This window comes from Salarias fasciatus, chromosome 4 (genome assembly GCF_902148845.1).
Source record: "Salarias fasciatus chromosome 4, fSalaFa1.1, whole genome shotgun sequence".
Lineage (NCBI taxonomy): Eukaryota > Metazoa > Chordata > Actinopteri > Blenniiformes > Blenniidae > Salarias > Salarias fasciatus.
The window spans coordinates 2,853,936-2,870,109 of NC_043748.1; the positions used below are offsets into that span (position 1 = coordinate 2,853,936).

The 16,174-nt window shown below is 44.8% G+C and overlaps 1 protein-coding gene across 3 annotated transcripts in view; it reads left to right on the forward strand.

Annotated features, from left to right (window-relative positions):
- The first annotated feature begins 2,633 nt into the window (after positions 1 to 2,633).
- The window catches only part of LOC115386515 (microtubule-associated serine/threonine-protein kinase 1-like), a 46,534-nt gene continuing 32,993 nt past the window's right edge, over positions 2,634 to 16,174 (forward strand). For 2 of the 3 annotated variants that reach the window (XM_030088854.1, XM_030088856.1), the window contains exons 1-2: positions 2,634 to 2,750; positions 15,623 to 15,654. In XM_030088854.1, the coding sequence (XP_029944714.1) occupies positions 2,712 to 2,750; positions 15,623 to 15,654 (71 nt within the window). In that variant the 5' untranslated portion in view covers positions 2,634 to 2,711. The remainder of the gene's footprint in view (positions 2,751 to 15,622; positions 15,655 to 16,174) is intronic. The other variant, XM_030088855.1, reaches the window with a different exon arrangement.

A 16,174-nucleotide genomic window follows, 5' to 3' on the forward strand; every position in this document is an offset into this window, starting at 1 on the left:
AATATTGTTTTGCCGTTGGTTCAATTATTTGTGTTCATTCCCGATTCCTGATTTTCTCTACATTCTCACCTCATGGTCAAACTCTGATTATTCAGAACCTTATGTCCAAAGCCTCAGTCGTCTCTTGAAGAGGAGATTATCGGACGTGTAGAGTGAAGACACCTGTGAGGAGTCTGCTGCTGATCATCACACTGTGAGATGTTTGTGGAAACGGAGGTTTTTCTGCTGAGTCACGCTGGAAAGAACCACGCTGCCGCCCCTTGCTTTGCTTCCGGTGGCCCTTTGGCAGAGCCGTTGCATAATGCCTTGCCGGGGATTAGGACTCTCACACAGTTTTTATGTAACATATGGAGGGAGTGGCCCACTCTGCAGGAGCGCCACGGCCCAGTTTTTAATACTGTAACAACGGACCGCAACATTCTGACTGCCGATAATGCAATAATATTTCAGTGTAATGAAGTTCATAGTGTAAAAAGTCATTGCAGGATTGAAATATTATTTAAAAAATACTCAAAATGTAGTTTATATCTGCAGTCAATAATCAAATAATAGAAAATAGGGTTGCATTTTGCAAGTTTTGTGCAGTTTACTTATGAAAAACTGACATTTTGGATTGGATAAGATTAGTTGCTATTTTACAATTCACCATCAGCTCCATAAAACTCACAGCACTCTCGTCACCCTTGAGTGCCAGATGAGATGCGATATCATCCCAAACACAACGTATTGCAATGTGAAGAGAGAGACTTTAATCCCTTCTTTCTACATTTGGAGTTCATCCGAGGATGACGCCACTTGTCTGTATTTCTTACGCAACAGTTTGCCAACAGTGCAGTGGAAGTGGCTTCCTGATGAGGCTGGCTAGTTTATGAGCACTTGGATGCGCAGTCCTGAATGTCTGAACACATCCAGGGTCCACTGCCAGGATGAATCAGGCCACGAGAGGAAGAGAGAGATGCTGCCCTCATGGACAGAAAGAGAGAAGGAGAATCAAGCAGAAGATGTGAGAAGTTATCTGAGGACCAAACAAATGTCAAATCTCAAACCTGCTTGAAATAGGAGACTGAGGTTAATTTTCCCTGGAAAATTTATTCCAGAAACAAAATAGCGGAAATGTTATTGTGCTTTGATTGATGAATTTCATCCTTCCTTCCCTTATATTAGTCACATGTTACTATTTTTAAAATGCTTATTTGTCTTTTATCCTGTCTGATATGCTTTACAACCTTTCTTCTATTTATTCTGTGTGGATCAATACTTAAAGAAATTTTCCTCTCAGATTAATTAAATATTTCTATTCTGTTCTGTTCTTTTCAATACTATGTCAAAATTGTCTGGAAAATGTTGACAAAGAAGGATAAACCCACAAAAACCATGCACAAAAACAGCTGAAAATATAGTATAATGTTTGCTAAATGCAACACAAGACAAAAAAATGTGTTTGCAAAAGAAGAAGCGTTGTTAGCCTCTTAAAAAAACGTCAACAGAGCAGATGTGTTGGACTGTGCAGTAGAATGATTTTATTTAGAGATATAATATTGGAGAAATTACTCTCTGAAGTGGAACTCTTTCAGGATTCCTTTAGACCCTTCTTCTGTTTCAAAAAAAAAAAAAAAAAAAGCTATTTGAATGAAGTTTTTGACCTTTTATGTTTGTTTGTTTTCTGTATTGTTGCAGCATGTTTCCTTCTGCAGAGATCCTCCAATCAGACTGCGGTGTAACCCGAGCACCCCCCCCCCCCCCCCCCCCCCCCCCCCTACCACCCACCCACCCCGGATAATCCCGTGTCTCTGTCCGCGGTGCTGAACTCAGCTGGATCAGGCCGCTTTGACGCACTGCTCCATCCACGCCGCGTGTCAGAGGGTGGAGGGCATCAGCACGGTCCGGAGCAGAGGAGGGGTCTGAGGGGACACCTGGGACCTGAGCGGCCGGTCCGGTGGTCGCTTCTGGATCGGGGGGTGGCGGTCGGACGTTCCTCCGTTCACCCGAGGAGCGCGCAGGAGGAGGAGGGGCGACAGGGAATCCCAGAGACCGCTCACAAATATCGCGTTGCTGCTGCACTCTTCAGAGGAAGTGAGGAAGTGGACACACGGGAGGAGGATCAGGATAAGTGCTCCTTGTTTTTCTAAGATTGTTTGCCTCCGGGCAATGTCAGCCCGTCCGAGGAGGGAGCGCGCCTCGGCGGGGCGCAGCGTTGTGTGAAGACAGCCAACAATCGACCGCTCGCTTTGCGCAGAGCTGAGCGCCGTCCCTTTGTGAGAAACAAGAGAGCAAGTTGTGCCCGGAGGAGGTGAAGGAGGTGGGGCTGTGTTGGATGAGCTTCTCGCGGGGATCGTGGAGGCCTCGGAGCTCTGAGCGGGACGGCGGCGGGGCGCGCGGAGCTCCGGCACGGGATGCTCCGGGAGGGAGCGCGGTGCGGCGGCGCGTCGGCGCGCGGCTGACTGAACCTCAGCTCCATCCACACACCGGAGGAGGAGAATGCAGCAGCAGACCTGTAACACTTTTATCATCCTGTCACAGTGGTGTTCTTCGACGTGACGCCGGAATCCCCCCATAGACTGTGCGAGCGCGCTCTTTCTGGCTCCGTGCGCGCTGTGCGGTGTGTGCGTTAATGCCGCAGCCCGGTCGGCTCGGAGGGTCTCAGGGTCTGCGTTAGCTCCGGAGGGAGCCCCCCCTTCCACCAGGACCACCCAGAAGCCCCCCGCTGAGCCATGGATGACTCCGGGATCATCCGGCGCAGGAGGCTGCAGGTGAGACGCTCGGATCAGGTTTTATTGTTTCCTCTCTCTCCATTGTCTCCAGCTCTCTCACTTGCATCTAATTAATCAATTTCACTTCACGTTATTTGCAAGTTCTCGTACAAACACATTTAATCATTTGCGACTTTACATGCAGGTAAACTTTTTATTTCATTTCATAACAGATTATCTTTTAAATTTGCCCATGAAAGTGGAAAATTGGGTATTTTAAATTAATAAAGCTCCAAATTTTCCAAATGCAGATTTGGTAAAATACCCACAATTAGATCTAAGAAAACAGTTTAAAAACAAATTAGAGCTTCATTCTTAACCAGAATTGTGTTTCCTAAATGTTGGATATATGAAGAAAAACAACAAGTTGATGCAGTTTTCTCTGCACTTTCTGTTGTTAAAAGCTATTTTATTGGTGAAGATGGTGTGGACATTTCACCTTTTTTTGTTGTTATTACAGAAACATTGTCATGCAGTCTTTAACAGCCAACATGAGTTTATCAACAAGTTATCAGTAAACTAGCAGCTTGATACCACCAGCAGAAGATTGGTAATAAAATCTATTTTCATTTTGGGAAAATTCTTGAAGCATACATACATTTTGTTATAGCTATAATACCTTTGAGTCAGATTTAGGTGCTGACCAATAAACATTTTGTTCCAATTGCAGAATTTTTGTGAAATTTGTGAAATTTTTGTGAATAGATATTCAAAATAGTTTCTATTATTTCCAACAGAAGTTTATCACCAACTTTTATAGCAGCTAACACTGCTGGCTCAGGCAGCGCTCGCTTCTGTACAAGATAGTGAAGGAAAAAAAATCTATTTTTAAGATAGAGATCTATGTTTGACGTTAATATGTTAATGGGGTTTTTTTAGGTGGAAATGCTTCAGTGAAAAGAAAACTTCCTGCAGAGTGTGCATAAGACTTGATGCGACTGTTCTTAGTTTTTCTTGTACCCAGATTTCCCGTTGAGAGCGTCAAAGTGCTGTTGATCGTCTTCCACATAGAGTTGATTGGTTTTGTGATGAACAGATCAACTAACTACTTGTTCAGACATGATGGACAAACTGCCCAGAATGCGTTTCAGGGATTTTGAGTCATTCTGTGCTGCAGAGTATACTGTGATCCAAGATGGCGGCAAGGTGGCAGCATGTTTGTTTTCTGCTCAGAGCTATTCTGAGCTTAAGAAGGTTTTAAATGGATTCTACTGCATTTTAAGTTTTTTAAATGTTGAAGTTTCCGTTTTTTTTTAATGAAATCATAATATTTTAGGAAATTGTGGACTTTTCATTTAAGTAAAAGGACCTTATAAGGACTACCTCATCTGCTGAACCTTGGGCTAACCTGCCTGGGCCTGGAGCTGGGCTAACCAGCCTGTGCCTGCTGCATCGATCTGGAGCTGCGCTAACCGGCCTGAGCCTGCTGCACTCCTTTGGAACTAGGCTGACCAGCCTGGGCTTGCTACATCCATCTGGAGCTTGGCTGACTAGCCTGAGCCTGTATCCATCTGGAGCTGGGCTAACCAGCCTGAGCCTGCCTCATCCATCTGGAACCAGACTGACCAGCCTGAGCCTGCTACATCCATCTGGAGCTGGGCTAACCAGCCTGAGCCTGCTACATCCATCTGGAACCAGACTGACCAGCCTGAGCCTGCTACATCCATCTGGAGCTGGGCTAACCAGCCTGAGCCTGCCTCATCCATCTGGAACCAGACTGACCAGCCTGAGCCTGCTACATCCATCTGGAGCTGGGCTAACCAGCCTGAGCCTGCTACATCCATCTGGAGCTGGGCTAACCAGCCTGAGCCTGCTACATACATCTGGAGCAGGGCTAGCCGGCCTGGGCCTGCTGTGGAGCTAGGCTAGCCAGCCTGAGCCTGCTGCATCCATCTGGAGCTAGGCTAACCAGCCTCAGCCTGCTACATCCATCTGGAGCAGGGCTAGCCGGCCTGAGCCTGCTGTGGAGCTAGGCTAGCCAGCCTCAGCCTGCTACATCCATCTGGAGCTAGGCTAACCAGCCTGAGCCTGCTACATCCATCTGGAGCTAGGCTAACCAGCCTGAGCCTGCTGCATCCATCTGGAGCTAGGCTAACCAGCCTGAGCCTGCTACATCCATCTGGAGCAGGGCTAGCCGGCCTGGGCCTGCTGTGGAGCGAGGCTGGCCAGCCTGGGCCTGCTGCATCCATCTGGAGCGTGGGAGTCTGCTGGCTACTAGTTAACCAAGGTTTGCGTTGTTTTCAATTTATAACCTTGACATGTGGAAACTGAAGATGATCCTTTTTAGAACTTTGTTGTGCTTGTGGGCTGCCTGGGACCTGGGACTGGTTGATAGTTCCAGGGTGAATTCCTCTGCCACGGTTGTGAGCATGTGGGATGTATGCCATGGGGGCACAAACTCTATTACTGCCGGGAATCCTGAGCAATTACTGACTCATTTGAACTGGGCCTTACATTTGTGGTCAGAGCTTCCATGGTGTTTACCTAAACTTCAGAGTTTTCTTGCTATATATGATCTTACTCTGTCACTTGATAAAAGGCATCACATGGCTTCATCTTATGAAAAGACTGCCTCTAAAGCTAACATAAAACGCAGTCTGATGATTGTTCTACTTTTACTTTTATCTGGGAATGTACAACCAAACCCTGGACCTGAGCTGCGTTGTGTTCAGACCCCTGCTGAGTTTGAATCAATGTCTGGTTTGAAATTTATTCATCTTAATGTGCGCAGCTTATTGTCCAAAATGGACATGGTAAGAATTTGGGTTAATTCAACAAATGCAGATGTGGTGATAATTTCTGAAACTTGGTTGACTAAATCTATCACTGATGATGACATTAACATACCTGGCTATAATGTTTATCGTTCCGACAGGCCCAAGAAAGGTGGTGGCACAGCCATTTATGTTAAAGCAAGATTTTATACTTCCATTGTTTTGTCAGAGTCTATTTGTAAGCAACTGGAATTTTTAGCTCTTAATGTGGAAATAGCCAAGTCATTCTCCTTAACTGTCGTTGGGTGTTATAGGCCTCCATCTGCAAACAAAGAAGCATTAATATCTTTAAAGCAGCTTCTCTCTAAATTAAATTATAATGAACTTCTAATCGCTGGAGATATGAATTGGGACTGGTTAACTTCTGTGTCTGATGAATTTAAATCCTTTTGTGACTCTGCTAATCTTACCCAGCTGGTCAACATGCCTACAAGGCCAAATCTTAAAAATCCTGACAAGTCTACTTTGATCGATTTAATTTTAACAAATGTTCCTCACAAATTCTCATCATTGGGTGTCTTCTGCAATGATTTGAGTGATCACTGTGTTGTTGCTGCTTGCAGGAATACTAAAATCCCTAAATGTAATCCACGCATTGTTTGTAAGAGAATCCTAAAAAGATTTAATGTACAAGCTTTTCATCATGATTTATCTCTGGTGAACTGGGGTCATATAGGTCTGTTGCCAGATGTGGAATTAGCCTGGTCTTTCTTCAAGGACAATTTGGTGAAAATCATAAACAAACATGCTCCTATTAAGAAAATCAGAGTGAAGGGAAGAGAAAATCCTTGGTTCTCTCCAGAGTTGTCAGACATTATCCATCAGCGAAACATGGCATGGGCCAAAGCCAGAAGAAGTGATTTTGCCACCGATTGGTCCGTTTTCCGGCAGCTAAGAAATAAATGCACTTCCCTCATCAAAAAAGCTAAATCAGAGTACTACTTGTCTGTTACAACTGAGAATCTTAATAATCCACAGAAATTTTGGAAAGTGATTAAGTCTCTATCTCTAAACAAAAGTTCTCAGGCTTTTCCACAATTTGTTCTAAAGGATTCAGTCCCAGTTTATGATAGAGCTGAGGTTTTAAACTGCTTTAATAAGCATTTTGTATCCTCTGGTTCCTTGTTTGATTCTTCAGGAGTTGCCTCTTTGTCTCCCAGCACAGACCATCCAGTGTTTTCTGGAGACCTTTTTAGTTTTGCACCTTTTACTGTGCAGCAAGTGCATAAAGCCCTCAAAGAACTAGATCACAAGAAACCCCCTGGACCAGACCTGATAGAGCCCTATTTTTTGAAATTGGCAGCTGATTTTGTAGCACAACCACTTGCAATGCTTTATAATCTTTCAATTGAAAACAAAGAAATTCCATCAGTTTGGAAGTCAGCTTTTGTTATTCCCTTGTTGAAAGGGGGTGACCCTGCAGTTTTAACCAATTATAGGCCAATATCTAACTTGTGTACCCTGTCGAAAGTTCTTGAATCTCTTGTGTGTGATCAACTCAAAGATTTTTTAGATTCTAATGAACTTATCTCAAAGTTGCAGTCAGGCTTTAGGAAAAGGCACAGTACTATCACTGCTGCCACCAAAGTGATTAATGATATAATCGTTGCTCTTGACAACAAGCAGTGCTGCGCTTCACTTTTTATTGATTTGTCAAAAGCTTTTGACACGGTGGATCATACTGTTTTAAAGCAAAGGCTTCATCATTTTGGTTTGTCTGATCATGCAGTGTCCTGGTTTGCAAATTATCTGAGTGACAGGACTCAGTGCATTAAATATGAAGGGTTTTGTTCTGACTTTATGAGTGTCCACAAAGGGGTGCCACAGGGCTCAATACTGGGACCCCTCTTGTTTATAATGTACATTAATGATTTGGGTCTCAATGTGTCGGATGCTAATATGCACTTTTATGCCGATGACACAATTATTTACTGTTATGGACCAACCCCGACTAAAGCTGTTGAATCCTTGCAGAAAGCTTTTAATGTGGTCCAGAACGCACTTCTGCAGCTAAAGTTAGTCCTCAACACTGACAAGACTAAACTGATGTTGTTCTCAAACAATAAGAAGGTGCTTCAAACTGTCCCGTCAGTGCTTACGCTTGAGGGACATGTCATAGAAGTGGTTCATGTGTACAAGTATCTTGGTGTCTTGCTTGATGAGGGCCTCTCCTTCAAGCCACACATTGAAAATCTTGTGAAGAAACTGAAACTCAAATTGGGCTTTTTCTTCAGAAATAAATTTTGTTTTTCTTTCAATGTGAAAAAGCGGCTTGTCACTGCAACATTTTTATCAGTTTTAGATTATGGAGACCTGCTGTACATGAATGTCTTCGGAAGATTGACACTGTTTATCATGCATCATTGAGGTTTATTACCAACTGCAGAGCTCTGACTCATCATTGTGATTTGTATTGTCGTGTGGGATGGCCGCCCTTGTCCACCAGGAGGTTGGGACATTGGTACATTTTTATCTACAAGGCCATGCTTGGTCTACTGCCCTCCTACATATGTAACTTAATCACACAAAGAAGTGTTGATTCTTACGGCTTGCGTTCAAATGATCATTTGTTGCTCTGTGTTCCTTTTGCAAGAACAGAACTGGGGAAAAGAGCTTTCATCCACTCTGCTCCCACTACATGGAATACGTTACAGAAAAACTGGAGATTAACTGAGCTTATCCCATTGAACAAATTCAAAGCCAGACTGAAAGCACTTGAAATGGACTCTTTAAATTGTAATTGTTTTATGTAATTTGTTATGGATTTTTTTTGATGTTTTTATTGCAACAGTTGTAACTTTGCTGCCTCTTGGCCAGGACTCCCTTGAAAAAGAGGTTTTTAATCTCAATGGGATTCTCCTGGTTAAATAAAGGTTAAATGAGATGGGTTCATTCTGTTCAAATTTTTAATACAAAATAATCACGTTGACAGATTAATCTGCTTTCATGCTTCGATTTTAACAATCAATATAATATCAATATCAATATCAGTATCAGTATCCTTTTATTGATGCACATAGCTGATGTGCTCAGAGTCAGAGGTTGAGGATGGTTAACTGTTACCCTCTGAGAGCATACGTTTGCTTTTATGTAAAACGGTGTGGTTTTCATTCCAGATTTATCGTCTGGGTTCTTTTTATCACCTCCTGGGGCAAAAGATGTTGAGCGCTGACGTCCACATAAAAGAAATACGGCCAACTGCAAAGCATGAGTCAGCCATTTTGGATGAGTTTTACGATTTCTATAGTTTTTGAATTGTAGTGGTGCAATGAGAAGCTCCGGGTTCAAACACTGCCTGGGGCGGAGTTTGCATGTTCTCCCGGTGTCCAGAACGGTTAAAAAACATGCATGTGAGGTTCGACTGTAAATTGCTCCATGCTGTTAATCTGAGTGTGTGTGTGTGTGTGTGTGTGTGTGTGTTTGTCCTATGATGAACTGGTGTCCTGTCCAGGGTCCACTCTGTTCTTCCCTATCGTAATCTGGGATTGGCTCCAGTGCCCTGTGACCCTGTACAGGATTAAACCCTATAGAAGATGAATGGATGGATGGATGGATGGATGAATGGATGGACGGTTGGATGATTTAAATGATGAGAAATGACGGGACACAACTTCTGAAAGTTTCTCAGGATTTGATCCGTCCATTCCCTCTAGTTTTCCTGATAATCTGCCTGTCTTATCTGTGCTGTTTTGGCGGCGTGCCGCTCAGATGAAGCTTTTGTTCTGCATGTGTCATGTTGGCAGCGTCGTCACGGTGACGAAGGCCTCTCTCCCTCTCTTTCTCTCTCTCTCTTTCTCTCTCTCTCTCCTGTGTACTTCTTTTCCGGGTATCTTCAGTCTCCTTAGCGGGCCGTGAGTAACGAAAGGCCACTCATGCATACTGATCTGACGTGTTCAAATGACTGTGCTCATGCATTATGAGGCAGACTGCTTAACCAGGGGTCACCCCCCTCTTCCCCCCTCCCCCCCCCCCCCCCCCCCCACCCCCCACCACCACCACCATCTTTGTGCGATTCAGAGCAGTGAGCCGAGCAGCCATGAGCCCCTGGTGTAATGTCCCCTTGTTCATTTCAGTTTTTGTGCCCGTAGAACCGCAGGGAGAGAAAAGAGGAGGCCGATCGAGAGAAGAGGGAGAATAAAGGGAGGATTAGTGGCGAGGCGCGCTGATGGTCTCATGTCTCGTCATCCTCGCCGTGATGTACGACAGGCGCTGCCAGGGAATTAATCACACTCACAAAGTCACTGGCATTTTATAGATATAGACAGGCCGGCACAGTGATTTATTGTGTGTGTGTGTGTGTGTGTGTGTGTGTGTGTGTGTGTGTGTGTGAGGCAAGAGTTTTATGCCCCTGAGTTATCTCCACTCCCGTGTGTGTGTGTGTGTGTGTGTGTGTGAATCGGTGTGTAGACGTGTGTGATTGGCTCAGTGGGCTTCTATTCAGCTGCCCTGTCAGCCCCCAGAGACTCATCACACACACACACACACACACACACACACACACACACACACACACAAACACACACACTCCTTCCCGCAGCACCATATGGTGACACACCCCGCTTCCCTGCAGTGGGGAGTCAGGGGTCACTCCCATGATGCATTGCTTTCTGGCTTTCTGTGCATAACGTCTGCAGCAGCAGTAACAATGTGATTTGTGATAAACAGAAACAGTTCATCTTCATGAAGTTCATCCTAAAACCAGTGTTGTGATAATAATATTGATTTGAATTCTTTAATTCACTTAATTGTACAATTTGTATATCATTTATTTTATATAATATGATGTTGATGTTGCGATTTATTGTGCAGCCTAGCAGCTTTCAGTGCAAATAATTTCCTGTTTCCAACAATCTTATAAGCGCCTCAAAAAGACCATGAAGACATGAGAATGAGTGAAGTTAGCATGAAAGATGCTCACGTATTTCCACTGACTGTGTGTATTTGACCATCTTAGCTCCTCATCAGCTGGTTCAGACTGAATGCTGACTCTTATTTTGGCGGTAATCAGAAACATTTGATGCTGTAAAGTGTACCGTTAGTGTGTATTTCTCCTCTCATTCCCACAACATTCATATGCTGGGAACAAAACAAACGTGCGTGACAGTCGCCCCTCGTGTCTGCCCCTCAGCCCCCCCCCCCCCCCCCCCCCACCCCCCCCCACCCTGTCAGAGCCTCGTCGGTGAGTCCGTCGGTATCGGAAATGACTCGGCTCGCCGCCTCCTGGCAGCACCTCGGTCTTTGTCTGAACTGGCCCGCTCTCCGTCTCCCTCCAGACGGGCCGGTGCTGCCAGAGCGAGCCGCCATGCGGGGAAAGCTGATGCCGTTTCATTATGACGGGCCTTTTTTATTTCCTCATTGCAGCCGGTGCGACTTGAAGGACACGGCAGTGAGCGGAGGCAGAAATCAGCTGCTTTACTACCTGCAGCGGATCATTTCCCTCAAACGGGCTCTCCTGACACAGCAGTACGGGGACGTTAGAGTCACTAAATGACTTGTGTGTGCATTTCAGTCCCAGTACGCTGCGGGATGTTTATGTTTTTGTGATAAGATTTGTCTAAGCGTGCATAGACAGGGCCTGGAGGGGGGAGAACACACTTCACACTATTATTGATGTGTATGATTGATAACTGCACATTTATGTCATCTGTATTCCCCCATTGGACTACAGGAGCCTGTTTAGCTCAAGTCTCATGGAATACAATACAATACAATTAACGACTGATCAGCTCCTGATGCTGCTGCAGTGGTCGGTGTTACGTTGCTGCTCACAGCGGTTCATGGCAGCTGCTGTTAAAAGGATGAGCTAATCGGCTCACTTTGCCAACCGCTGATCGATGAAAACATGCTCAAATCATCCCAGATCCAATACCGCCGATCTGATCAGGGCATCGATCAGGGAGTCCCCGGGTTGTAATAACTGAGCTCGACAGTCATGGAGACACAGCGCTCACTGAAAACCTGACACGTGAAAGAAACTCAGAGCTCTGTCGTGCTGGAATAGTAAAATTCCACAAGAAAAGACCGGTGGTCACAGGCAGCGGGCACGGCGCCCCTCCAGTTAGACGGTCTGAATATGAATCAGTGTTTGCACAGCTTTCTTTATCACAGACGTGTGTGCTCCCGTCAGAGTGACAGCCCGAGACCACCGTGGGGGATCAGAGGCTCGTACGTCAGCCCCCACCCCCGGAGGACGCGGCTAAACCTGGATTTAAAATTAAAAAAAATACACAGTAACTGCTGTCAAATGAGTTACTGGGGTAAATATAGCAGTCTGTAATCTGTGATCGGTGGGCATGTCATGTTTGTGACAGAGCTCCCCCGCCTGCACGTCAGTCACCCTTCACCACCTCCAGACTTCATTAACAGGAATCGGGGAGAATTTAGTCTGAGCTCCATGAATCCCTTCAGATGATGCGTTTTCTTTTTTCCTTCTGCATGCCGTGACGTGGGACGCGCCGCCACCACATCGTCAGGAAGCGCGGCGTTCTGACAAGCTAATTACGCCACCGGAGATTTAAGTGACAGGCTTCGGTTTCATCCCACGACCCCCTTTGTGGGGGGAGGGCTGTGTTTTCCTCGCTCATACAGACTGTCATAACATTACAAGCTCTGGCAGCTGAAGGGAAAAAAAAATTGGTTGGCTCCTTTCTAGGAATCCTTTAAAACATTTCAAGAGTTGATGTTTGAGGTTAAAATTCAGAAAGCATCCTCAGCCTGTGTCTGAGGCCCATGGCGGTCATAATGTTTTGGCTGGTGGTTTTTTTTTTTTTTTTTTTTTACTTGTCTGTGAGTCACAGAGGCAAATTTAGAAGCAGCTCGTCTCCTGGCCCAGTGACCACCGATCAGGCCCAGATTGGAAGCAGGAAATGAGTTTCCACTCTGTGACCTTTTTCCAAATTAAAGCGGAGCGGAGGATTACGAGGGAAACTCGTCCCGATGCCGAGCGGCAGCAGGAAACGTAAACACGCAAGCCCGGGTGACGGAGTCGCAGCTGGGATGGGACTCCTGCCGGGTTAATGAAGGCCAAGTCTTCTGCGGGACTCAATAATGAAGCTACTGTAGAGTTTCTGCATTCAATCCAGGGTCCTGGACCGGAGAGGCTGATCACAGGACGGCAAGACGGATTCTCCCACAGAAGCTGCTCTCTGCTCAATCTAGACAAACATTCGGAATTTATTCTACTGAAAATGAATGAAAATGCAGGATGTGAAACAGAATCAACTCATGGGATAATATGAAATATTGATCTTGTAGGTATTTGTACGTTAATAGTGTTTGGAATCAGGTGAAACGCATGAGCAGATTAATCGAACAGACTCTCGGGATGTTAGTTTTTAGTGGATGATTATTTACTTTCCATCTTTGCACTTGACTGGTTTGCAGTTGACCTTCGGGATTCTGTGACCTTTAGAGCCGCTTCATGTCCATCAGGAGCAAAACGATGGTTTCCCCCGAGGACAGGATGAGGCGCAGAGGACGGGGCTGCTCCATCTCCTCAGCCTGCCGGGCTTCATGGATTCTTCTTATCTGATTATTTCGGGGTGTTTCGGACGTGCGAAGATAACGGGAACCTCTGACGTGCACTTCCTGTTCCCTCTTGAGAGATAACAGGTGGAAGCGATGGGTGGATAGATCGAAATTAAAAAGATATACAAACCAAAGCGAATGATGATGCCACCGTAATTATTATGACCAACAAACAGATGTTTCTACGGAACAGCAGTGTTGGTATGTTGCTGGTATTGACGCTGGACCGAAGGATCGGGCTTATTTGTCCGGTTAACTCCCCTCTTCAGTGTCAAGCTGTGCGGACGTCATCTCCAGGGCTCCGACAGCTCAGGGTCAATTAGCTGGATCAATGGAGGACAAAGCGAAGGCGGATCAATGGGTTGAATATTCAGTCGTCCTTGTACGGAGGGATTTGTATCTGTTATCATGTAAAACCCAAAAGAGCACTTAGCGTTTGACCGACTTTGGATTCCTCTTGATCTTTAATTCCCGGATTCATTTGTGGTTTGTTTTTGTGTCACGGCGTGAAAATATGTTGCATGTATGAAGCCCCACGCCGCCTCCCACCCTGGATCTCTGTCTGAAGGTTAACCATAATTGCATTGACTGAGGTCAGCGGGAGGTCAGCGCCATGCTAACGGCACCTTAACAGCATTGCCCCGCGGCTGACAGGAGGAGGTGTGAAGCAGCTAATGGATTAATTGCATCTGGAGGTGCGCGGATCGTAATGGCCGCCGGCCGCATTAACCTTGCGCAGACGTGGAGAAAACTGGAGGATGCGGCCGCAGGCAGCAGAGAGTAATCCCCCGGCATCCCACTGAGCTGCGCCCCCCCTCCCCACCCCACCCTCTGCTCCAGCCTTGTTTACACCCTCCCCCCTCTCCCCCCTCAGAGGGCAGGTTTGAGCTGGCAGCAGATCCAGCTCTGCTCATGCTGCTTCTGTTTTGCTGCAGTTTCAGCTCCGTGGTGTCTTTCCACCCAGACTCCAGAGATCAGAGAGGAAGAGGCTCGTCGCCGTGTTGACAATTACCAAACCCAAAGACTGTTTTTTTATGGCAGCGTGATGACTCTGAAATGATCATAAATCCACATTTTAATCTTAGTTTTCTATACAAAAATGAACAGTTTTTAAGCATCTATCTTTTCACACATTCATTAAAGATCACTGCCATAATAAGTGATAAGTTTTCTCATTCTTTAAAGCATTGTTTCTACATTTTGTTTCAGAAAAGTTTTGCATTTACACAGCAAGGTTTTAAAAATGATGGCTGTTTACATGGAAATGGCAGAAACACTGGAAATGATGTAGTTTTCATGTAGGGCCACAAGTTGGTGCTGTTCTTCTGTTTCTGCGGAACTATGTTACTATTGCAGCAACTCATCCTCCCTATCAGTGGGTGAACAATCCAGCGCTTGGTGAATTCTGTTTGATAGAAATCATAGGAAGAGACGACATCGAAGGATCAAAAAGCAGCATCGCTATGAACCCTTGGCCGCCACAAGCCAGTTGACCCTGTGGGAATTTTTCTGACACCTCCCGCTGAAAACCCAAAAGCCAAAAACTCAAACTAATCAAGCCAAATTCCCCATCCACCACACACACATGTTTGTTTATGCTATTAAGTACACATATAGATTTTCACCCAAGCCAGATCCCATTGATCGGTGACGCAGCAGTGAAACTGATGATTCTGGAAGTAACAGAGACGTCAAGGCCACACTGTCAGGATGAATTTATGAGAACATGAATTCTGATTCCTGCAAAATGCTGCAGACATGGTTTTTCTTTCTTGTTTGGAATTGTTGTTTTTTTAAACAGTTATTTGATTTTACCATTCAGAGTAGTTTTTAAATTGCACTTATTTTTCTTCACAATGTTCAAAATCAAGCTTTGAAAAATAGTGAACGCAATTTTTGGTTCATAATGTGATAAATTGCTTTTTCGCTGAATTGAGGGATCATTTAGAGTTGCCTTCAAATTTCTATTCAAAGGTTATTATGGTCCTGTTCTTTTGCTGAAGTCGACCTGAGATTAAATCAAGTGAACTGAAATAAGATTTAAACTAAACATGTGAACATAAACTGTTCCAACGGATAGTTTAGATTATTTCAGCTCTATTTTTGGGAAATTGTGTCAGATTTGCAATCATAACTAAAGCACATTGTCACTAAAATATTTGGTTTTTAATTTAAAGAAAGTATTTTATTCTTTAGAAAGTATATTTTCTTTTCTGTCAAAATCATTTTAACTGTCAACACACAAATATCCAAAGCAGTACAACAAAAATACACACATGCATCAAAAAATATGGAAAACAGTTAAATATTCAGTCTCGCTGCTTTGTTGTTTTGCTGTTATTTGATAAAACCTTGGTTTTCTTTAAATAAATGAGATTTTTAGAGGTAATTAGGTAAGTAATTAGTGAGTTCTGGGATATTGAGGTTCGTAACAAGACGCAAACACTTATTTAAATAGAATTCAAGATTGAACATGCACTTAAATGTACCTTAAAGTATATATATGTGGATTTTTTTTGTACCTGATCTCTTCTTTTCTTTCTCTCTCTCTTTTCTTTGTGTTTCCACCAGAAGGATTTGCCCCTGCCTCGCAAAAACAGCAGGTGAGTGTTACCTCTGCTCCTGCCCCCTCCGTCCTCCTGAACTGATCGTCGTGGTTTTCATGTTGGGTTTGAACGCTGTGAGAAAGCTGTGCAGTGTGAGGGTCCTCGGCTGGAGGAGGAGGAGGAAGAGGAGGGAGGATTCTCCTGGAGACTTGATGAAGGCCAGCCGGAGCGCTGGGTGCTGTCCGTGGTGCTGAAAGCCTTTTTTTTCCCAGCCGCTCTGCGTCTCGCTCTTTATCTCCCCTCCTCTCTCCCCCGGTCCACGGTCATTAATCCGTTTGTGTCTCGCTATCTCGTTTCCACTCCTCTGCCTTCCTGCTTCTCCTCCTTTCTTAATCCGGTCTCACTTTTACTTCTCTCTTTATCGCCCTCTGACACTCAGCCTGCTGGTAAATATTTACTTCTTTATTCAAAGACATTGCGCTCTTGAAAACATTTAATTAAGCGTAGCCTGGAAGAAGAAGCATAACTTACTTGTGTGTCACTCTATGATCCCTCTTGGCTCTATTTCACCCTTTTT